Below are 24,172 nucleotides of genomic sequence, written 5' to 3'. Positions count from 1 at the left end.
ATTAGAGCAGCTCTCTGTGTGTCTTTATACCTGGTTGTTGTTACACTGGTAATTGTGTGCTCTGTAATTTAGGCCTATCACTAATGTCAATTGTGAAATGGGAGCTAAAAACATTATTGATTTATTAGTAAAAAGCAAATTGTGTACCTGTCATTATACTTTAAGCTTGCTACAGTAATCATGCCTAAGCACAGACCTAAATTTTATAAAATGTATTGTTGCGTAAAGCCTTAAACACAACCTTCATTGACAGAGATGCAGTTGTTCTGTTTCCTAGTATTTCCTACGTCACTGAATCATCAAGAGACACGCAGTAACTTAAAGTGTCTTGTGCAGTTTTAAGCAATAGTTCTGAAGAAACCAAAGTGGAAGTGAAACATTCATGTTCATCACAAAGACAGAGCTGCACGGAAGATTAACTGTTCTTGACGGCCACAAACTTCTCTGCTTTCTCTCTGCGAAGCAAAATGTATTTCTTTTCTTGACAAAGACTCTTTAGTAAACCTGAAATGGGCAGCAACTCCTCAGCGTTTCTCGTGTGCATCTGCAGATGATCATCTGTGACTCGGGATGACTTCACAATTTTTTTTCAGAGGCTGCAAGGCTTCCCGCTGAGAGATACTGGTGTTGCAGAGCAGGGCAGGTGCAAAATCAATATCTAATCACAGCAGGGGTAAAGAAAATGTTCTTCCCATCGGGCTCCTGCTAAGACCAGTGAATCAATTTGTGGGGAAAAAAGCCGCATGATAAAATCTCTCTTGCTTTCAAAAAGGGCAACCAAATATAAATTCAAAAGGTCGTTACTTACAGGGTGAAATGAAAGAGAAGAATTTATACAGAATACACAGCATGGGTTTCTCTCTAAATCAGTAAATGAATGAATGTACAAAGATACAAAAAAGAAAACATTCTACGTTACCCCACTGAATATCCGAAGGGTTTGTAATGCCCATAATGCAGAGCACTTTGGAAGAAAGGGATGTCAAAGGTCCCCCACAGTCAGAAAATGGAACAGCAACCTGCCACAGAGTTCAACTTCTGTCCCTAAACAAGGAAACACAGTCATGGCCTTCGATCACAACTACCTCAATCAATTTTAAAACCGGTCCCATGAAAGTGCTTGTGTTTGTGTTTGTGTGTCTGTGTTTGCTGGGGGGAAGTTGGATGCTTGGCCTCTAGTGCTGCTAACACACACACACACACACACACAGACAATTTTTATCATCAAAGAAGTCTTAGGTTAGCATGTAAATCTTTGTACTTGCCCCTTCCCCTTGATCGCTTTTTTATAACCCCACCCCACCCTCCCAAACACCCCCACAATCCATCCTCACTCTCTTACCCCTCGGCTAAAATAAACTCAGTGAGGTAAGCACTGAAGGCATCTTGAGATGAGTTTGATACAGACTGTTCCCTCTCTGCTGAGGAGTGTCAGAGTGGAGCGTGGAAGCATCTCAGCTCCACTGCTGGACAAACCACACAACCACCTAAACGAGCTCAAACAGACGGTAAACAGGAGGGTAGAATACAGGTAAGGAATGAGAGAATGTGTGGGGGGGTTTATAAGTACTGACATGAGGCAATAACAGTAAACAAGGAAGCTTTCCATGTGTGAACATGCTGCAGAGTCATATATGAAATGGATTTGCTGTGGTGTGACTTCGAATTCATCTTACTTTTGTCACTAAATCTGATGCCGTTAAATGAGATTCGTGGAGGCTAATAACTTGTTAATGTAACACAAAATTTGCTTTGGAAAAAAATCTTATAATGATAATCAAAATGTGTGTCCATCAGAATTACACAATGATGCATTCAGGCCTGAGTGACTTGACTAAGCAGAGGATGTTGCAGGCTCAAGCCCTGTCGCAGGAAGCCAGAGGGGGTAAGTGTGTGTAGAATACACTGGTCTTGCTCCTGTATTGCAGCACAACTTATATATAAGTAGATAAGACAAGTAGTTTTCATTTACCATCAACTTCTATGCATTTAGACACACATTCCACTTGCCATATTGTGAGGTCACAGCTGGGTGTGTCAGAATAATGTGTCAGAATAATTTCAAAGTGTGTTGCTCTGCTGCTTGGAGACAACTGGATGGTGATACGCTGCAATCCCGGGAGTGCCAGTGTGCTACTGAAATTTCTCCAAACATTCCAGCAGGGACCATCCCAGCGGCACTGTTTGTTTCCAAGTGGTGTCTGCCAGATAATCTTTGAAACCAAGTCTCGTAAACTCAGCAAAATGTGACTCCCACTGCTGAATTTTTACACAGGCCGATCAAAGGAAGCTCCTCAAGGGGGGGCATATGCCCAGGCCGCTCCCATCACTTATCATGTGCAAGTAAAAAGGGCCAGCCGCTCTGACACAAGTCTTTCATCCAAAGATCCTATTTATATGCCCAGTTACCCATGCAACTCTGGAGCACAACAAACATTACACACCACTTGACATCATCTCGCGGCTATTTTAGACCCACCACCACGCTGTGCCATAACTTGAGAAGAGACCCTGAGCGAGAGCTGTGAAGATATTTAGTGATGCTGCACATGGTTTCGCTTTTTTATATCAGTCCTCCTCAGCTGTTTGATGTTGAAACAAGAAGAGCAGTGGAGACATTATGATTTGCCAGTGGTCCTCATTAGTATGTTACTTCTCTTTTTGCAATGTTGCACCTATCATCACCTTTGCACAGACATCAAAATCTCATGAAGAATTTATCCAGGGTTAGACTCCACGGCAAAAAGCACAAAAAGATGGTTTTCTCTCTGTTCTGGATTTTGGCCTAAAGGATACTACGTGTTATCAATCACCAAAGCACTTGCTCCTTTTGTCTGTTATGTTGTGCGAAAGGTTTTAGCCTGGGGAAGAAGATCAGTGTTCCCAAAGACGTGATGATCGAGGAGCTCAACCTTACGTCCAATCGAGGCTCTCGCATGTTTCAGGAGAGACAGAGAAGGGCAGAGAAGTTCACACTGGAGAACGCTGCCAATGGTCCTTACATCATGAATGTAAGGAACACAGAGATGTCGCATAGCTCGGGATGCCTCCCATGCAACCTCCATAAAATAAATTATGAGGCTACGATTTTGATACATCTTTAATAGAGACCCAAACAATACTGGCTTTTTGGGCATAGGATGCATCAGCCAGTGTACATTTATATGGGATGTAGGTGTTGTCACAAGAAGGGACAATAATGGGCGTACTGTTCATTAACTTATTCACACAAAAAAATTTAAACAACAAACTTGGGAGTCATTCCGCTGGACAAATATGAGATAACACGTTTTCTAATTTACCCCAGTTGATTTTTTTTCTGCATTATTTTCAGAAGAAAAAAACAAATCTGAACAGGTCAGCATACACATGTGTTTATATTGGCTGACTGACGTATTGCGCAGGCTCGAATCAATAGCAATTACAGCAGCATCTTGGAATGCTCCAGGTGCTATACATGCAGTTAATGTCCATTTGACTTTTCTCAGTGTCTCCTCTTTTTTTTCGCTTTTATTGAACTGCAACAGCCGCAAGACACACACTCCGCCCTATTTCTGAAACATCCAAATATCTGCATTAAAAGAAATGGAAAAATAAGTACTTAAATCTTTCCAGTTTTGCTTAGCTTATTCCTCATGATTATCTTTTTTTCGTCCAATAATGTGTGTCAATGGACATTTGCTTAAAGCGAAGTAGCAGAAGCTAAAAAGAACTCAACTTTTAGTCCGTTGTCAGGGTCAGTGTCGACACAAACACTGTATTCTGTGTTTCCTACAATACATTCACCCTTCAAATGTTGAAATGTGTAACTCTAGAGGACTTTCCATTTAATAAGGTGTGCGATGTCATTTGAGCAATAAATATATTCACAGAAACCTAACTCAGCATGTATCCTAGGTTCATCTGGAGGAAAATCCGCCCTCACAGATAGTGCTGGAGCCACAGGGCGGAAAAGAGAACCAGGCTTTCTCCATCCCTGGTAAGCACAGCCTGGTCATGAACCTTCAGAAGACTGTAGCAAAGAAGGGCAGTCCCGATGTCCTGGCTCCAGGTAAATGGTAACACGGTGAAGAAAGGACTGCCACAGACTGTCACAAGCCACAAGTAGCTCTCTGCCATGCGTAACGCTTGGGCAGTGCACAAGCACCGTTGCGCTCTTATCTGTCAGGGCTCAGCTTTCCAGTGGAAATGCAATGAGCGCATGTACTTGGTTCATTATACTCAGAGCCAGGGGACTTGGCAGTTTGTGGAGTGCAGCTATATGTGGACTTTGCTGAGAGCTGTTGCGTATTTTGCCTGGCTGAGGGTACTGCTTATAGTCTGACTGATGATGAACTAAGCCTTGTTTATAATCAGGGATTTACACCGAGATCTAATTACCGACATTCCTATTGTTGACAGGTGTGCCATCAACGCGATTTAGATGTCCGATTTATCTGTTCGTGCTGACATACGACTTGCTTTTTGTTTATTCATCTCGTGGCTTTTCATTTTATTACGCTTTTCAAATTTTGCAACTGCAAAAGCATTTCAAATTCTACCTAAATGCCTTCCACCTCACTCATAGTAAGAAGCTACGACAGCTTTCATCTACGACATTTTTTTTGTTTGTTTCGGTCAGGATATTCTGGCCCGCTGAAGGGGGTTCCTCACGAAAAGTTCAACACAACAGTAATCCCCAAATCCTACTGCTCCCCTTGGACGGAAGCTTTGGGAGACAGTGAAGAGCTCCTGAATGCCCTCAATGCCCAGCTGCCACAGATCCCACTAAGACTAGAGCCTGCTAACTACAGGTGCTTCAACAGGTAAATCAGACATTTCACTTCTCCAGCTGTTACTGAACCCATTCAAACAAATCACAGCTTATCAAATGGTGTCGCGTTTAAAGCGTGGGCACAGAAGCCCATCTACGTCAAAACAGACCCACAGATGACCTAACCGGGTTATCCATCATCTTTCCCCTCGGCTTCATTCCATGTTTCCACAGTTTGAAAACTAATCCGGTCTCTGGCTTGCACCTCCTTGGAGTGCAGCAGTGCAGGGGCTATTTTGAAGTCTGGCCCTTGACAGACGATCCACTGGTCCACAAGCTTTTCATAGCCCACGAGGCAGGTCACACACTTAAGGGAATCACCTTTCTCATAGCACATGGGAAACTGCGTCAAATTAGCCCGGTAGAACAAAGGTTAATCTTGGGCAGATGGAGAAGTGAATACTCCATGAAAGACGAGCTCTAAACTCTACCCAGTTAAAGCTGTCAGTCAAGCAGATTTTACAATCCAAACGGCAACTATACCTCTGGCGAAGGGATCCTCTTACGTCCTTTGGATTACTATGAAATTGCGTAGCCTTAAAGATGAACTCCAATGTTCAGGGCAGCAACACAGCAGAAAAGGAGGTGGAAGAATTAAAGCATTGCATGTAGTGTCCTCATTATGGTGAGGAGTGATATTATAGGATATGTCAGGATCATCAAACACAATGCTTACAGCCTGTGTACTAAGGACTTTTTGATTTCCCCTCAGATCTCCAAAGCCATTTGGGGGTGCTATAGCCAGCAAGAGGGTGATCCCAGTGATTGGATTCGAGGCAGTGGAGTCCCAGAACCTTCCTAGTGTGGCTCTGGACCGCATGTGCAGACGGCCCAACTTCAACAGAGCTCCCAAGGGATGGGGAACTGACTACAATCCTGAATCTAATGAACTATGAAAACAGGAGTTGAGAAGCTCAAGACTGAAGCGCAGAGCTCTTCTGCTAAAAAGATTATCCTTCTGTTGATTACGAGGAACTGCAGGAGAAGGGAAATACAACACTCTCGCATGATATATTAAAAGGTTTGTTACAGCTGAGTGTTTTGGCCAGTTGAGGCAGACTGACGGAATGAGTTATTTATACGCAGTCAGTGAAGTCCGGGAGAATGCCGCCACTGTATCATAAGCCCTCCATTTGTCATTTCCCTTCTTCAGTAACCAGAAAACAGAAATACCCCGACATATAGTGATGAATAAAACACAGACGGTCCAGCGACAAAACGGTCTTTTTAATGACAAAACATTCAAAGAAAGCAATACAATAACGCAAGTCATTATGCTGTGGAATATTAAGATTGTGTGAAAGAAAGGAAAAAAAAAAAGGTCAATGTAACCAAAAATTAACTAATTTAAAACATTTTTAAATGCTCCTCAGTATTCAGCTCCAAGCGATAATATGCACGATGAGACCAATACAAGTCTAGCCCAAAGGATTTGTTTGTATATGTACAATGGCTCCACAAGGCCCGGTCGCACTGGCCAGTAGTCTCATGTTTGAAGTCTTTTTCTGTCTTCCAAGTTCTGTTTACTTTCTAAATGCAAGTGGTGACAAACTCACCAGCTTTGAACAGACCGTGCTCGTTCAGTTCGTCTGCTGCGGGGCGGAATTAATAGGAAATAACCGAACCCTTCCAGGAGCAGTCGTTAGACCCACAGCAGCTTTTTTATGTGAACACATCTGAGCAGGTTTGTCACGTGGGGCTGAAAGACATCTAATAGCAGCGCGACTGCACTGTAGCAGCTATTCACCGTGACGCGAGCCGTGTGCAGCATGGGCGCCCATGCGCTGAGGATCCTGGGAGGGGTAGTGAATTGTCCCCGGAGGTCTCATTGTCATAGGTGGGGGCATAGGTGGTGCCATGGGACCCAAGGGGTGAAACATCGGGGGGCCAAAACCTGAAGACACAAGTATGTTTAGTATCCAACTTGGGCAGTTGCTCATTTTGGCATTGGTAAAAAGATCAACTGATCAAAAAAGGTTTTTACCTGGAGGAGGTGGGTTGATGCCTGGAGGTGGCGGCAGAGTAATATTCATGACAGCAGGAGAAGAGCTAGGGTCTAAGTTGAAGTAGTTTGCTGGAGCTTCTTCCTCTAGAGCTGGTGGTGGGGGCAGAGCTGGTACAAGGAAATAAAATTGGGGTTTTATTTTGCATGCCTTAATGCCTTTTGCCTTGATATTTTCTGCATGAAAAGAGGTTGAAGTGTTTTCAACAAAAGGATGAAAACTGTTCCGACAAATAATCGCATTGTAATCACATGTAGGCATTAAACTGCACTTTAAATAACACGTGTGCGACTGTCATTTTCTATGCACACAAACAGAAATTAAAGCCGCTCCTGTGCCCGCAGACTCACCTCCTGGAAGACCAGGTACAGGATCGAGTCTGGTACCCATCTCACTGACACCGTCCTTGACACCCTCCTTCCCTCTGGCTGCCTGAGACCTAGAAAAAAAAAAACACCATCTATGTTAGAAAACACTTCTTTACAGATCCCTAAAAGGTGTGCAGCAGCACAACATTATCAAGAAGAAACCTTTCTCTGAGTACTGCACAGCACGGCTCCGTGTTATGGTAAAACAATTCTACAGTAATGATCACCTTGTAAAAACACCGCAGTCACTAATTTACCGACACTTGTAACAGTGATGGTGGCTTAGCTTCGGGCTGTGGTCCCTGAACACCACCTGGCATTTAACAAGCAAATTACAGCACGTCCTTTTAAGTGGCTCTACTTGGTGGGGCAGCATGGGAGCGAAGAAGAGTCTTACCTTCCCCACTTGACAGTGAGCCGGCGTCCATTGATGATGAGTTTGTTGAAGGACTTTTCAGCAGCCATTTCCGCTGCCTGCCGTGTGGCGAACTGGATGAACGCACACTGCTGCCTTTGGACGATGGTAATGGTGCGAATTTCACCAAACTGATAGAAGTGACTCCTGCAGTAACACAAATACAGATGCTCGCTTGACCAAAAATAATCAAATGTGTCAAAATCAGGACACGATAGAAGCAAATTAAGTAAAAAAAAAATCTATGTCATCACTGGAAGTTGTAAAAGTTTGCAATAAAAGCCTTACTTGAGATCTCCATCTGTGACAGTATCTCCCAAACCTCCTATGTAGAGGGTGGAGATGGACTTGTCGTCTGGAGGGTCCAGACGGGGCATAGTTGAGGCCCGCTTCAGCAGCTTGTCAGCGACTGGGTCATTAATACCATAGAAACGATCCTTGATGTTCTGGTCAGCCAGAGGGTCATCGGGATCTGTAGGCTTCTCATGCCTGTGGATAACCAGAATAAATGACCACAGATGCAGGAATATAACAACCTCTTAAGCCAGAAGAAGATGCTAACGTCTCTTTCAAACATTATACGGATTACTTAAGCAATAAATATGAAATTAACGCATCTGGTGTACAGCATAATGCTAAATCCAAAGCACAACATCTGAATATAAGACACGGCATCAGCAGGCCATCGTGTTACTCACCTGTAAGGACACTCCTCCCCTCTCTTGCACTCTCCCTTCACCCAGAAGGAGCAGATATGCGGCCGATTCCTTTTGTAATATGGCGTGGTTCGGGCCAGTTTGAGCAACATATCACTCGAGCTAGTAGCCTTACCGAGCTGACCTACCGGCCGGGTGCCATCGGAATTTGCTATCTATAAAAAAAAAAAGCACAAAAAGGGTCATGGGTGAAACATGATATATCCAAGTTTTGCTTATGTTTGTCAGAGTTGAATCCTAACAGCAAAGCAACAATGCATGTTTCCATCTTAAACATTCTGATAAGCATATCTAAAATGCTAAAACAATTGAATCACATATTGTATGAGGGGATGCTAGGATTAGATGGCAAGTTGTACATCAAGCATACGTTATCACAGTTGAATAAAACTTGTATTGTGCAATTACTGCAAAGTAACCATACCTCTCTCTCCATGTTCTGTGTGTAGTACTCTTTATTCACATCTGACCTGGGAACCTCATCTTTGACAGAAAGCCCGGTGTCTCGGACCTGGATAGGCAAACCTGCCAAACACAAGATGTAAGAAGGTGGTTATATTCAGAGTTTTAAGCCAAGGGCCCATAAAATGTGCACTCAGGCCACATAAGGGGTGGGACAGTTGGAGACTCACCATACTCCAGGTCCAGAAGACATGTCTGACAAACATTTTTCATTTTGCTGCAAGTCTGACAGACTTCTGTCTTCTTGAAACGCATCCGTGTGCCCGGGCACCATCTGAACACGGTAAAGGGTCGAGCGCAGATCTGATGGGCAAGCATTGGCAAACGTTTTAAATGTTCTGAGAAGAAATATGTCCCATGCTCATTCTTCATTCTGTAAGGTACTATACAATTGGAAGTAAAAACCCACCTTGCATTCTTTCCCATACTTCTCTTTGGTCTGTAAAGCAAAATATGAACAGATTTACACCACTGTGGCAACTTCTATAAACTGCAAGCAAACGACTTTATTCACAGTGTCGACACAGGAACGCTCACTCACCATACGGATGTAAGGATTTTCTCCCAAACATGTCTGACACAGAATAGGAAAGTCCTGGAAAAGAAGGGAAAACAGATGCTCATAACTAAACCAAGCACCAAATCCGTTGCCTGTGCAACAGTCCCCTCTTTAAGTTCTCTGGAGGAGTAACTCCATTTCATCCTGTGCTTGGGCATCTTGGCAAATTTACATGTGTGAATACAGAGAGTGCTATCACACTAGCTCTCTCCCACTTTGCCATCTGCTGAAGGATGCTGTTTCAATCCAAGTGCAAGCTGCTGAATACGACCTTCCCTTAATCCATCCTTCTGACAGCATCAGCCAAACATCTAAATATAAGCAGCTCTTGAGGCTCAAACGTCAACTTCATATTCTAGGGTTACAAAGTTTTAAGTCTGGTGTATGCGGAAAACCAACGTTAGTCAAATGGTCTGTTGTGCTGAGATGCAAGAGAGGAACCTGATTTGTTGCCCTATATGGTAGGGATTCTGACTTTTAAAAGGGTCAATAATACCACCGCTCGATGCACATTTCTGACATTTTTTAGAAGTACATTTTCCACAAAACGGTAAATGGGCTAAATGATAAAATTGTAATGGCTGCCAGTTTGTCTTACATTTATACGATTCTGACGCTAAAGTTTAAGCTGACGTATTAGGTAAGCGCCTAAGGTCTTTTCCTAAAAGCGCCAAGCAGATAGGCTAACATTTTACTTAGCTACAACTTTATTATATATGTATTAATATATCCGGGACCATCCTACTCCTTAGCAATAAGTATTTACATTGTGGTATAACTATTTTATAGTTTAGCATTCATTACTAACATTATCACTTAACTATCATCATTTTTAGCCTGCTAGTGCTAGCCTTTATTAGCCAAACTAGCACAGCTCTTGTTTGGGTTGACAGAATTCGTCAAGAACCCGACATCCTAAATTATACCCATGATGTACGGCTTAAGTTTGATAAACTGACGATAATCCAATTCATTAGTTGTAGTACACGCCAACAGTGTGCCGAACTATGACTGCTGATGGATGCTAAACCAGGTAGCAAGCACGCTTCTACAATTAGCTTGCGCTAACTAGCGGAAGGCTAATCAGCTACCAAACGTGCCAAGCTGGCAGATTTTATTCCAATGTTGACTATCGGAATGTTACCAATACAGATTTTCATTCAGTTATAGACGTGGTTGTGCATTATACGATCGTGACTTTACGTACCGCGTCTTCCCAATTCTGTCTATTGTAGGTGTTGGATCCCAGGGAAGTCGCCATTTTGCAAAGTGTGAGCCAAGCGGGCCAAACAACGAACGCAAGAGGCGTAAACCCAGAATGCACCGCGGCACAGACCCAGGTTCCACCTTCGGGTGTCGCTCTGTTTCAAGAAACGATGAGGCTTACAAAATGATCATCACACAGTGTTAGATAGCTTTAAACTCCAGTCAGGAATTAACTGCAAATTACGTGACATTATTTATAATTAGAAACGTAATACGTCGAATTAGAAAATATGATCGAATTTGAGATATTGGAATTATTTAAAAATTAAATTAATCATAAATCTTCTTTATATCCCCCCCAAAAAACACTGTCACAAACGTGTAAGCATCACAAACAGTCCTGTTTTTCAATAGACACTGATACATTTTTTTGATATAATGAAAATACGTTTTTCATATCTAATAGTCTCAGTTTTTTTAAATGCCAGGTCTGTTTAGTGCCATGCAGCACTTTGGTTGACAGTTAAAGCATTTTATTTTGCAAACAGCACAAATACTGAGCAACAAACCAAAGAGCTGTATTATGGTAGCTCTGTGAGTTCATGTCATGTAAAAAGCTTTCATAATCACAAATTGCCTGGCATTAAGGATGTAATGAAAATGTAACAGATATCCACTGACATACAAACCACAGTCTAATTACTCTGGGCTGTTTATAGATGCTTGGCTGGTTAACCTGGTTACAGATTCTGGATTAGATATAATCTGTGACTGGCTCGCTCCCCCTGCAGCTATATAAAATGAATATAGGGCAGTGGTAAGTGAGCGCTTAAAGGAACTCTGCCATCTGCATCTTGAATGTACATTTCTGTGTTTGTGTTGCGATTTACTCATTTGCAGATGATAAACCACATTTGCGGCTAAACTGATTTAATATATAATCAGTCAATAGCAATATGATACTGTGCTGTCAAATAAGATCAATATTAGACTCTATTCGATGGATTTTGATATTTGGCTGTGAAGGCTTCTTTTCCTCCCAAACAGATGACGAATGCAAGTGCTTTCGTTCACCTGTTTGTGTGTGAGCGACTGACTGGCAGGTGTCCGGGAGCTTGTATAAGCTAATTGTGTTGTCCACTTACAGTTCATCCATCCACCTGGTCTGAATCAACTCAGTGTGTCTTTGTTGTGTGAAACTCGAATTAGTGTGGCAAAGGATATGGAAGATTATGGCAGGGGCATTAAACCCTGAATGTTTACTTAAGTTCTAAGAGAGGTTGTGGACTCAGAGGGAGAGATTACATACAGGCCTGGCATGCTGAGGAAGCTTTATTTTATTTTTATTTCATCTACATTTCCCCAATATTTTGGGAGATTTGTTCATTTTCTTTTCTTTCTTTTTTTTTGGTATAAATCAGTTGCTTACTCTGTGATCATGTTTTTTTTAAGGAAGCCATCAAATGGACATCTCTACTGGCCAGCACCTCTTGTTTTCTTTTTACAAGGAGGCAAACAGTCTGTGCCTTCCTCCCACTTAGTAGAACACGAAAGTTAACCCCATGGGCATCGTCTTCCTTAATGAGTCATGTGATCCTGTCTTCTTTATCATGTGACATGGATGAGACAACCGAAGCGGGTTTTGAAGAAAGGCTTTGTCCGGGATTTAGCCACTCCATAATCAAAGTCACCGACCTCATGAGTCACAAGGCTGGTAGATGTGTAGGTGTCCCGCTACATGTCAGAGACCCATTCATGAAATTACACTGGTGGCGACGATGGTTCCGGTGACATTTTTGGTGTCCTGAATGCCTGTTAGGAGCAGCCGTGGCCACAATCATCACTATGAATTGTGCAATTGTGTACCCCTATAATCCATATCCTCCCCAAGTTTCTGGAAGCCTTGAGTTGTGCATTTTCATTGCTTTTATATGGGGGTTATTGTGATTTCTGATCTACAAGGAGGTTTACAAACTGATTTAGACGTTTTTAAACGCTGCAGCAGGGCCTTGATGTGTAATATGTATGCTGTGGGGACAAAAATCGATCCCAACTGCCACCCCCCCCCCGGGCACATTTCATGAGAAACGGAAATCATTCAAAGTTTCAGGATAATTCCAACAGCCCCAAACAATCAAATTGCTACAAGAGTCGTCTCGGACAGGACGTCAAGGTTCTTGTAATCCCTGCACCGCAGAGCTCGGATGCAGATAAGCCCCCGCAGGAATATGTTCGCTCTTGAGGACCTCAGCATGCATGCATGCGTGCTCACATGAGACCAAAAAATGCGCCGCACTGGCGCCTCCTGACGACAGTTATGGGCTACTGCTGGTGCACAGAAAGATAGGGGGCTTTCTCACATTTCCAGATTTCTCCCAGCCGAGTCGACCGTTCGCCGCTTCCACATCACGGCCGACAGCAAACCGAGGCGACGACACGCGCCCAGCGTGCTTCAAACCCGCGTTCGGTCCAGCCAGCTCGTCCCAAATCCGCTCGGACAAGGTGAGTCCATCGACACAACGCGAGTCTGCTTGCGGTGTTTGTTTTGTTTTTTTGGCTTATGCTCGGTGCACGTCTGAGGAGCCCCGCCGCTCGGTCTCCCAGGCCGGGCTAGTGTTCGCCCGCCTGGCTCAGGCGGAGATGAGGCCAGTTTTTTTTCCCCCCCGGCCCTGACTCTCACCGTGGCTGGAAACATAAAGCACCGGCGGTATAGTTGAGGCTCGGTGCGGCTTTCAGCCCGCTTGGAAAGGCAGCGGAGAGGGGAAAGCTAGCGTTTTTGTTGACGCTGGGTCTGGTCGAAGTTTGTGCCCGGGATAGAGCTTGTGTCCCGCTGCTCTGCTTTGTGACTTAACGCCGGAATTCCTTTATGGAGTCCAGTCCCGTAATGCAGAACCCAGCCGAGCAACTTGTTTTTCTAACTTTATAGCAGCTGCAGCTTGTTGTCTCTCATCAAATGCTCGCCTCGAGTTAGTGTTAGGAATCCGACCCACGGCGTAGCCATATCCTCACCGTTACAACCTCTCGCAGTTAAAAGGACAAACGATACTGGGCTCGATTTACAATAAAAGGTTGACACCTAAATGGTTCTACCATCCAGTTGTGCAAGTCTGCACACGACAAAGCCTAAAATAGGCACGCGACGATTGCTTCAACACTATCTCATTTGCCTAAACGATTTCGTTGGATTTGACTTGATCATCAGCTGTGATGACAGGCTCTGTGTTGTGAGATGATGCATCAGATTTATTACGACCTGTAGGAGTCCCTTACTGGCTCACTATACACAAACATTCAACCTCGGGCTCATTTTTTTGGAGTAAAAATGCTCTTGTCGTGAGTTGAGCGTGTGTGAGAAGGGGGGGAACCATGCGGTATCTTGCAGACTGTGCCACGCGATTCCAGACTGAGTTGTCGAGAAAGTGGGACAGTTTCAACTGCAAAGATCTCATTTTAATGTTTAATTTCAGATTGCACCAGCCGGGCGGCGTCCTCCTGCAACACTGCACGAGGCTGCTTTGTTGCTCTTCGGTGGCGTAAAATGGAGCAAACGTCTGTCCCCACCAAGAGGAGAGTCTATTAGATACTATAAACACTTGACTCTGCTCTGAAGAAAGAAAGAAAAAAGAAAAAAAAAAGGAGGGAGAGGAAGGGGGGGGGGGGGGGGGGGGGCAGTCCAGACCTGCCTGAAATCTTTTTGCCTGGGGATGTGTGCAAGCGCACCCCTCAGTGAGTAAGAGATTACTGAAGTCGAATGAGTCACACTCAAAATGTATTTGGCAAAGTCACAAGGACTTTTCCCTGCGTTTTCCCCTCAGCTGCAGAACACATTTCTGCGACTGCAACATGCTGTCCTTCTGCTTTCATGAGATTTAGTTGACCAGTGCTTTGCATTATGGTTATTCCCAAGCCATGTGTTGTTTATCGCAGGCTCCACCCTGCGTTTGTGAGACCAAATATGAAAAAAAAAGGCTTATTCCATTTGGAGATTACATTTAAAAAAAAAAAAAAAGAGGACGGTTGCTGTCATTTGTTTGTCAAATTTGCAGAGAGCTGTATCTTAAGTTGCGTTCTGTTTTATCCCTGCCAACTGTTCCGCCTGCTTGTTTTGAACCTCCATCTGACTGCTCCCACTGGCTGCCAGACGTACTGTTGATCGAGTGCTTTCAGTTGATGAAGGCTGCCGCATCCATTTGATCAAATATCGGCCCTCTTCTCGCTTGCATGTACCTGCAGAACGGTGCAACGGGGTTACAACACCCACACACGGAGACTGATACCACATGTGTGGCTGCAGATGACAAATCACGCCACGGAGCACCGCTTGTTTTGGCTTTGTCATAATGAGGGGACAATCGCTTTGTGGGTTCAGGTTTTAGGACTGAAAAGGAAACAGAAAGTTGAGGGGGATTTTTGTCCATCAGGGCTTTGACTGCCTCTTCTGTATTCTCTCCATAGAGGCGGATGTCAACTTAATTGTGAGCAGTAACTCTACCATCACATTTAATGCTACACAGAGTAATTGTTGGGAGCTACAGGCCCCACAACACGCCAGCTCTTGTATTTTTCCATGTCAGTGCCCCTTGTAGGCACTCTCAGTGTGTGGGGAGCAGACCTCTCTTCAGAGTGTGGCTAAAGCCAAGCATCTTTCCAAAACTTGAGCCCCCACCCCAACCTTTTCTGCTGGGTAAAAGCGCAGCTTTGTGTCTCACTACTTCTCCCCGATGTTTGTTATTCATACGCTACTACTACACCACTTGCTCCACTAGACATTGGAATCTACAGTTGGAACTGCACCTAAGATATCCCGCTGTTTGACAGACAAACGCAGATATTTCCTCGTACAATGAAGCCTTTGGATTAAAAATGCTAGGATCCAAGAATGTCGCCTGTAAAGTAGGTTGTATCGGAGCCTCTCTGCCTTGAATGTGGACGCGGTGTTCTTTTGGCTTAAGCTGTGCTTTTGTAAGGGGTATTGGAGAGTAGGAGAAGAGTAAATACATTTCAAACAGCTCAGCAAAACCGAGTATTAGCAAATGATCCGATAGCATCTGTAATCCTCAGGAAAACCTGGAGAGTTGTTTTTGAATGGTGCTAGTCTCCATTAGACAGTTGGCAGGCACTGGGGGTGTCCACATGTGTGACTGGCTGGCTAGGCTAGCAGCACGGCTGAATGCTACAGTATGCAGGCAGATCAGATTACTGAACGATTAGCCATGGCCTCCTATCCGTGGCCCAGGGAAATGATTTTCCACTGTCATAATTCCTTGGACTGAATTACACAGACCAGCGACTCTCATATACTCTATACTATGGTTCTTAGTACTGCGTGGCAAAACTGTTGCTCTCTGGAGAGGTGAGATATGTTCTAACGTTGTTGCACCAGAGCACAAAATAGTTTTCTCATTTGGATTTTTAGCTGCGCTCCTGTGCATCTTTTTTTTTTCTTCTTACCCCCCCAACAAGCAACACACAGCGTCACCCAGCAACAACAGCGGATGAGCAAAGTTACATTAGAGCTCAAGCTACAACGCTAAGGAGGCAACAGGAGAACAGTCCCAGAACACAAGTGTCCTGCCATTATTAGACATACATCAGAGATGAGAGCACATGACAAATGGCCGATGAGGCGGTGTAAATCAAGCAGGCCTCTGGTGGAATTTTACTGACTGGAAACAGAGAGAGGGGGAGTGGGAGAGGCTAGTTGGCCAAGGTAGGTCCATGTTTCCAAGGTGCATACCCCCCCGAGGCAGGAATCCGATACATTCCACAGGCTCCTGTATCCAGACGAATAATGGTGACTGGGGGGTTAGCGTTTCATCAGGTGACACATCACTGGGACAGAAGTGTTGGGAAAGTAAGAGCTGTCATAGGCTCAGAGCTGGCCAGCTCTGGTTGCTTGGAGGATCAGAAAGTGTGCCAAGAGAGCAGGAGAGGTCATGTGAGATATGGATTTATCTCCTAGCAGAAGACAGCCGGGTTTTTTTTTTTTTTTTTTAATCTTTTTTTATAGCTGGTCATACTCACTCCCCTTCACCCCATATTAGATGGATCGGTTTTGCCATTTAAGGGACACTTTGATCCATAATAAGGTAAAATGAAATGACATAAAAGCTAAAAAGTTCACTTTTCTTCAGCATATTATACTCCCTGTGCGTTCTGATTGGACCCGCAGTTTCCTGTCCCTCATTTGTAGTTTTACAACTTCACCTGGTGATAGATCAACACCTCACATTTAGTTTTTCTGCTTTGAGTTGAGTTTTCAGAAACCTCTGCTCTGCCGCCTTTAGCTCAAAGGCTATTTTTGCTGCCAGAACACAGGACAAAAAAAAAAAAAAAAAAATGCCCTGTTTTATTTAGTGGTCAAAAAGCAAGCTGTCGGGTGTTAATGGACTTCACCTCAGCCATTCCGGCGGACCCTCGGGGTATTGCGCGTTCATGCGCTCGGCGAGGGAGCTCTCGGCACCGGCCTGTTAATGAAGCCATTTTCAGAGATGGAGAGATGCAGTAATGGGAACGCACCTCTTCACTGCTGGATATTCTAACCCCATTCTCATCGTAAGTGCTATCAGTCATCAAATATGATTAGATTTTTTTTTCTTTTCTTTTTTTTCCCTCCCACCTTTGTCCATTTAGCTGTTTGCACGGCTCTTTTTCAGACTCGTAGTAGCAGATATGTGTCTGTGTGTGTTGGGCCTGTCCGACACTGAGATGTACACGGCGGTTTTTTTGTGTTGTTTTTCATGCACAGAGAACAGAGATAATAAAACATTTACTGGTGGATGTGCAAATGTTTTCCTCAGTCTGTGTACAGTGGACTTTAAACTCACACCAGTGGATCCAAAGTTCAGTGATGTGAGCACAGGGGTAGGACAGGTGGCAGGGGAGGGGAGGGGTTTGTGTGTTTATCCAGTTGTCTGATGGCCTCAGCTGAGTGTGGCTGCACTGCAGATACCACACACGTGCTCCAACAGAAGCGCGTGCACCCTTGCTCATGCCTACCTCAAGCCGAATACACTGTCCAACAGATACAAACGTGAGGGGCGTGAGCCCTTTAGCTCATATTGCCGAAAGATGCGTTATGGAAAAAGTGCAGCGTTTTACGCTTCTGACGTAAAAGTTGTTGTGTTTATGTACGCAAGCGTACGTTCATCGTAGATCGTAAAGGTGTCCTCTTGTCATCAGCCGAGGTGATGATCAGCTCTGATATTCGGCAATTTTCAGGATTACCTGTGTTGTTTTTTTTTTAAACCGATTTAAATGTGACGAATAGATTATTTTAAAAAAATATGTGACTCTGGCTGTGAGGCTGCCAGGAGCTCCCTGTGCTTTTCGTTTTGAGATCAATGTGCAAAGGTTCTTTCTACCTTACTTCTGTAAAACATGAAGGCATTCGGTCTCCTTGCCTGCCGATAATATGTCTTGCTCCAGAAGGTTGTCTTTTTCATTTTTCTTTTTTTTTTAAACCTGATTGAGCATGATTGTTGAATGGCTGTTCGCCGTAGAAGTGAGTTAAACAAAAAAAAACAATCTAAGCTGCCAGTTTCTTATGAAGTTCAGCTGCTGTGAGTCAAGGCAGCAGAACGGCTTTTCACCTCGTAATATGAAACACGTGCTTTTACACTTGTTTTTTTTCTGGAAAATATTCTGGTCGGTAATGCATAAGAGATGCATTGCTGAGACGCAGAAACAAAAACAGTCACTGTTAAGGGGAGAACGTCCTGAAGTTAATAATTATTTAACCGCTCCGTCCTGCACACCGGACACGTGACGTTGGTCTCCGTGTGAATTTGGCCGTCAGCTGAGCGTGCGGGGACCGTCTACATTATGAAACATAAAAAAAGAAGAAGAAATATCAACCGCAAAAACACTCGATAAGCAAAAGGACACAACTTCTCTGTGAAAGAACAGACGCAAAACCGGTGGGAAAGACAAAGCCATTCAAAACACCGTCCCCCTGCTCAATGTTTTCAGTTTGTAGAAGCTAGCTAGGGTGAAGCAGCTAAAGCTAATATTTGCGAGTTAAGACGGTCAACCACCAGTGCAATTACTCAGTTTTTTTTCTTTTCTTGCAAAAATCACATAAACGACAGAGAATATAATCCATTGGTGGCCAACACGCCAACATGCTGGCTGCTACAGGTGAGCTTCAGGTGTAGGCAGTCAATAACAGAGGCTTCAGCCAATCACCTGCTCAGTATGGTTTTTATTGAAGCGCTTGACCTTGCAGATGGTTCTAGGTTACTAACCATCTGGTGCGTCAGGGCACAAATCTGGAGCCTCTGATATCCCTCATGTTAGAAAAAAACGAAAGAAAAAAAAAAAACGGGGGGATTTGTTGCACTACACTTTTAGTTTTCTTTTAATGAGAATTGTCCATTAAGCTGAAATATTTCATTATGAGATTAGTCTCAGTGAGACCAACAGAAGTCTTGGAATCTGGTGGCGCTTCGGAGTCATGGTTCAGTTACTGTACTGTACTTCACTGATAAAAGATGACATGTGTTTGTGTATGCTATCGGTTTTAAGTAGGAAAATTAACAAAGAGTGATATGAAAATCGGTAATCAGTGTAATGGTTGCCATTAATCTGTGTTTCCGGCAGTTTAGCTTATTGCAGAGGTCATAGCCTCGTGGCTTATATGTTTTCATCAAATAGCGTGGTACTGAGCTTGGTACTCGAGCGAGGCGAAATGCAGAGAGAAAATCGCAATCTGTACCTTTTTTTGAAAGGCGCAGTCAACAAAAGAGGTCTTCTGTACTAGATTCCAGTAACTGTACTTGGGTGTACGCGCCTGATGACGAGGAAGACTGTAATCTGCATCCTTACTCTGCAGTTTGTGGTGATCTGTGCTTGCTCTGTTTGACTGTTCTTCCTGAGGCCCAAACATTGCAGCTGTGACCTGCCGCTGTCTGGAAACCAATGCTCTGTGTTTACCAAGGCAGTTTGTTTGCAGCGCTGTGGTGATGAGTAGTGATACTCTCAAGAAAGCGGGGAGCAAACACCTACACAAGGTCACGCAAAGGTTTAATTTTTCCTTTGTTAGCCTGTGATGACAGAAACCATTGTACGATGGGACAGCAGCAGCACATGAAAGCAGGCAGGTCTGAGAGATGCTTCTCTTTTACAGTGTTATGTGTGAGAGTGCACCAGGCTGGGGTGTTATGGCATGACGCCTGGATCGAGTAGGATTCAGTATGGCATCTGGTGCTCATTGCCCCCGTTCTCCTCTTCTTTTCACCTCTCCCCTTACTCTTTGCCCTAAAGCAGACCAAACCACCACGGCGCGGCACGTCATCTGGTGTCCAGTCGGCATCCGTCTGTGATTGCATTAAACTCCACTGTAAACGAAGCATTGTGGCACGCAAGCAGGCATTAATGCTTCCAACCAGCTCACATCTAACCTAATTGTTGAATGGAAACCATAAGTGCTTGGCCAGATATGTGGGTAATCTCCGTTTCAGATCAGTGTGTTGTTTGGACAAAACTGATGACATACCTACTCTCCATTTTGAATTGCTGGAGTGGAAAGAATTGTAATGGTGCTGACCCCAGGTTGAGCCGCTGGCAGCTCCAGGTGCACCCCTCCAGTGATCCGCGGCGGTGCTGTGTCTGGCCAGCCTGCTGTCTCATCCATCCTGGGTGGTAGGGAGATGCCGGTGCCGGTCTCTGTGTGTGCAGGACAGGTGTTGGCAACCCACAGGTCAGCGCAGACACAGCGCAGGCCCAGACAGAAGGAAGTCTGGAGACGGGAAATGACAGCAGAATGAATGAGTTTTGTTTAGCCAGGTTTTAGCCACTTTCATCCAGGGGTGTCGCCTCGAATGGGGTCTGTTGTGACAGTCGAGCTTCTCCCGGCGGAACGTGCCACAGCGGCGAGCATTTGGTCCTTACAGAGGAGCTTGAAGGCTTTGTGGAGCTAAATTTAAAAGAACTTTAGTGGGCTGTGCAAGCCTGCAAACACAAACAGCACCCTACCCCCTCTGTGAAGTGTTAAGTGGCCGGATACGTGTGGTGAATGGGACACAGGTGTCTGGACCGAGCTGTGCGAGCCTGGCCAGAGGTCTGTTTGTTTTCTCTTGGTAATGGCCCCCAACTCTCTGCTGCAGCTCAAACCCAGCTCTTTGGCTCTCAATGGGCCGGGGTGTAGCCCCCACTTCTTCTCCAGCTGCAGGACTGAACTTAAGTAAAGAATCTAATAGCGATATTAACGACGACATCCCACAACACGGTGTTGTGGTTATACATTGAACAAGCTTGGTGGTTTTGAGATTCCTCTTTTCTTTTTCTTTTTTTTTCTCTTTTCTTTATCCCTTCATTGCCTCTGATCCTCCTGAGCAAATTTGAAGTCATTTGAAGTTGCCAAGGCTCTGGCTTTATAGTTGAGACCTCAAAGTGCTTATGTGACAGGTAGAGAAGAGCTGGAGGGGAGTAACGTGACTCGACCGTAATCCACAACCTCCCCCCCATCTCAACTGTCCATTCCCTCAATTCCCACTTTCCTCTCTTACAGAAGCTTCTGTGCTGACGTCACTCCACTAAGCTCCCCTTTGTTGAGTAATAGCCTAAAGGTGCACTATGGGGTTTGGCGAAAAAGGCGCTCACCCCCAACTCCAGTCCCCACTGCGCCTCCTGTGGGAGTGCAACAGAGTGAGGTAATGGGCTGTTAACCCCTCTGCCACCTCCAAGTTTGTGTGTCCTACCGTCAGCAGTGGCTACTATCTGCCACCCTGATCTGATTGTTTGAGTAACCCTGTGGCCTCCGCAGATGGCCCGGCCTCAGAGCTGGTTTCTGAAAAACCGCACAGTTGATATCTGGCCTACATAACAGTCTCCCAGCTCCTTACTCGCCCCGCCGCTCCCCCCTCAAACTCTGCTCTCATTTCTCTTAGCCACCCCCGGTGCCATTGTCTCTGACGCCTTCTCTTGAGTGCCCTGTTTTTTATTTCTTTATTTCTCTCATCTTTTTAAATTCTGGAATCTATTTCTTTTGCCCCCGGGCAGAGTGGGTGATGGTGAGAGACAGTGTAGCAAATTAAATTTTGTCTCCCTCCTTTTTTCTTTCCAATTTTCCTTCTCCCCATGGACTCGGGCATGGTGGAGCAGTGGAAGGAGAATTGGAGTGAAGAAAGCTGGAGGAAAAAGCCCATTTCCCATGCATTACTGTCTCTCTCCTCGGGGTCTACAGTCGAGTAACACCAACACCTCTATTGCTTTTTTTTTTTCCCCCCTTCCTTTCTCTTTAATTTTCTTTTTACTCGCCCCATCTCAGCACTGCTGCTCTTCATGCACGGCCTAACCTGAAGGTCTCTCTGCTCCTGCTACCACTGCCAACACAGTCTGACCCACTTTATTAGTTTGGCTCTAGTGAATCATTAATCGAGGTTATCTAACTGTTCCTGTAATGATTCTACTGTGACTCGTCTGTCAGAGACTTTCTGTGTTCGTAACCAGTTGAGCTGTACCTGCACGCCGCTTTCTCCACACATTTGTACTCTATCATAACATCTCTTTTGCAAAAAAAAAAAGAATGGGGAAATAGCATTGTTCCTCAAGCTAGGCTATATGTTTAATAGGTGCGTTGTGCACTGTAATATGTCATTGTGTCAGAGCACAATACGCGGACTAAGTGCCCTGAATGCAAATTAATCTTGTGGGATGGCAGCCGCTGAATAGAGTGTGGTTTTGGGGAGAGCAGGGGAGCGGAGGGAGGGACAGAAGGAGGGCTAATAGTGGCGACGGAGAAGAGAGAGGGAAAAGAGCATGTGAGGGTTGAGGAGGGGGGGGTTGTGGGATGTAGTCATAGTCAGGCCCATTCATCATGCAGTGCCTGCTGGGATGCGCTGGGGTCAGTCCCGCACAGCACAATTACTGCCTGTTCTGGTGTGTTGTGCTCGGCACCACTGTGTTCCGACTGTGTTCTGTTGTCTTTTGTTAGTTTCTCTCTCTTCTGGCTCTCGTCCCCCCCCCCCCCCACCCCGTTTGCATGTTTTCTTCTCTGCCGTGCTCCACTCTGTTTGCTTCTGTTCAGTGGCTCATCTCATCACTTATTTCCTCTGTTGCGTAATTTTTCTTTTTTTAACTTGCAGCTCAAGCAATCACTACAGGAGCTCTTTGAACCAAGCGTCTCAATTAGCGATGCATTTGTTGTCGCTAGTTTTTTTTTTTTTCTCCCTACTTTCGGTCTTTTAATGCTTTTCCTTTCCTTCTCTAAAGTTTCCTTTCGCTCCTCGCTGCATCATCCGCTGCTCGGCCCGCTTTCATCACAGCCACGACACTGATATATGCGATTGACAGGCCTGGTTACGGGGGAGTGAGATGCTCGTAAGCATGTTGTTTATCCTGCCTGCCTCCTGGAGTCTGCAGATGTTTCCAGAAAGCTGTAAATATCTGCTGTGTGCTCTAATGTCAGTTGACAGCATATCCGATCATGAGGCTATCTCTGCCTTCCTGTCCATGTCTGTTCTTGGTGCAGTGAAAGAGTTTCCCTGCCGGGGGGCCTTAAGGTTGTCTAAAGGTCTAAATGAAAACATCCCAGAATGTTCCAGCAACAACAACTTATGAAGACATCTTTGTTATCCAGACATCTTTGTTAAGATGCTGGAGTACTACGCGGCAGCACTGCAACATCTGCTTGTGTCTCTCTGCTGAAAACCAATGCATCGGAGTCTGCAAGGATTTGGCTTATAGATGGATCCATCCGACTGTGCTTTGAAGCCTTCTCTCGCGTATATTTAGATGTGAATATTGGGTGCTATGATAAAGAAGTCTTCATTAGGCTACTTTCTTCCAGGCTTGTTACATTTTATTTTTGATGACCTACTGTAGCCTTCAAATATGAGCGCACATAATGTTTTTTCTTAAATGGCTTAATGAAAAATAGCTCAATCTTTTATCGTCTTTTCAGTGGTGAAATGGAACCCCTGTAGATACGGCAATACCCGGTCTTTACCAAGTTAAATGTGACTGTGAAATGACTTCATTTTGAAGTTTTTAACTCTTGTTAGCAGTCGACATTTGAAACATTTGAAGGTTTGTCATTTCGTGGCAAGTGATGACTTTCTCTCAGGAGTTCAGCGAAGCCGTCTGAAATCTAACCCGACAGCACCGAGATTGTAAAGTCGTCCTAAAAACCCTCTTTGCTCTTTGCTCTAACATTTAGGCTGGCATCCATCCAGTGTTACTAAGTGTAGTAATGGAACACTTCAGTGTTACTGAAATGACCGATCTGTCCCTTACAGATTACTTGTTTTTATTATACAAATCCCATACAGACAGTTTTGAAATTCCGGAGCAGCTAGCTACATGCTCACAATAGTCTTGTATTTACTCATCGACTCCAGGACTCCAGGACTGGGGTTCAGACATGCTCCTGAAAAAAACTGTCAGACCATTCTTGAACGTAAACTGTAGACGGAGCATGATGCATTTTAGTTGGTTCCAGGTCAGTTTTTAGAGTTTTAATGATGGGGAATGATTGTTTTGTTTACATCTGAGTGACAAATGGGGTCTTGAAGTGGGGGCTCCATTAGTGCAGCCGAACGTATTTTATGATGCATACTGTTGGGTTTAGTGTAATCTTACGGAGCTCCTTTTTTTGGTCTCTAATCCTCACACGTAATTAACCTGCCAC

At 44.6% G+C, this 24,172-nt stretch overlaps 3 protein-coding genes across 7 annotated transcripts in view; 2 read left to right on the top strand and 1 right to left on the bottom strand.

The window, feature by feature from the left end:
• The first annotated feature begins 1,385 nt into the window (after positions 1 to 1,385).
• LOC140318139 (myozenin-2) lies at positions 1,386 to 5,844 on the top strand. Of its 3 annotated transcripts, none has more exons than XM_072395833.1 (6): positions 1,386 to 1,520; positions 1,798 to 1,885; positions 2,854 to 3,011; positions 3,898 to 4,051; positions 4,622 to 4,805; positions 5,526 to 5,844. In XM_072395833.1, the coding sequence occupies exons 1-6, from the start codon at positions 1,392 to 1,394 to the stop codon at positions 5,707 to 5,709; spliced, it is 897 nt and encodes a 298-aa protein (XP_072251934.1). In that variant the 5' UTR covers positions 1,386 to 1,391; the 3' UTR covers positions 5,710 to 5,844. The 3 variants fall into 3 exon arrangements, with proteins under 3 accessions (XP_072251934.1, XP_072251933.1, XP_072251932.1); XM_072395832.1 differs by having other exon boundaries at positions 1,451 to 1,531; positions 3,898 to 3,979; XM_072395831.1 differs by having other exon boundaries at positions 1,451 to 1,531.
• A 177-nt stretch (positions 5,845 to 6,021) lies between these two features.
• Positions 6,022 to 10,648, bottom strand: rbm22 (RNA binding motif protein 22). The gene is made up of 11 exons (XM_072395830.1): positions 10,544 to 10,648; positions 9,319 to 9,372; positions 9,187 to 9,216; positions 8,948 to 9,080; positions 8,740 to 8,840; positions 8,298 to 8,470; positions 7,888 to 8,088; positions 7,582 to 7,746; positions 7,167 to 7,255; positions 6,798 to 6,926; positions 6,022 to 6,707 (listed from the first exon to the last, which is right to left on the bottom strand). Exons 1-11 carry the CDS (start codon positions 10,595 to 10,597, stop codon positions 6,553 to 6,555), a joined length of 1,284 nt encoding a protein of 427 aa, XP_072251931.1. The 5' UTR covers positions 10,598 to 10,648; the 3' UTR covers positions 6,022 to 6,552.
• Positions 10,649 to 12,854: 2,206 nt separating this feature from the next.
• ndst1a (N-deacetylase/N-sulfotransferase (heparan glucosaminyl) 1a) overlaps positions 12,855 to 24,172 on the top strand; it is a 41,888-nt gene continuing 30,570 nt past the window's right edge. The window contains exon 1 of one of the 3 annotated variants that reach the window (XM_072395827.1): positions 12,855 to 13,044. The gene's annotated coding sequence lies outside the window, so the exon portion shown is untranslated. Of the gene's footprint in view, positions 13,045 to 16,738; positions 17,102 to 24,172 lie in introns of those variants that run through there. The other 2 variants (XM_072395829.1, XM_072395828.1) reach the window with 2 other exon arrangements.

This window comes from Leuresthes tenuis, unplaced genomic scaffold, assembly GCF_036924035.1.
Source record: "Leuresthes tenuis unplaced genomic scaffold, fLeuTen1.0.hap1 SCAF_11, whole genome shotgun sequence".
Lineage (NCBI taxonomy): Eukaryota > Metazoa > Chordata > Actinopteri > Atheriniformes > Atherinopsidae > Leuresthes > Leuresthes tenuis.
The sequence above is the reverse complement of the archived record's forward strand: the minus strand, read 5'-3'. Positions and strand labels throughout refer to the sequence as shown.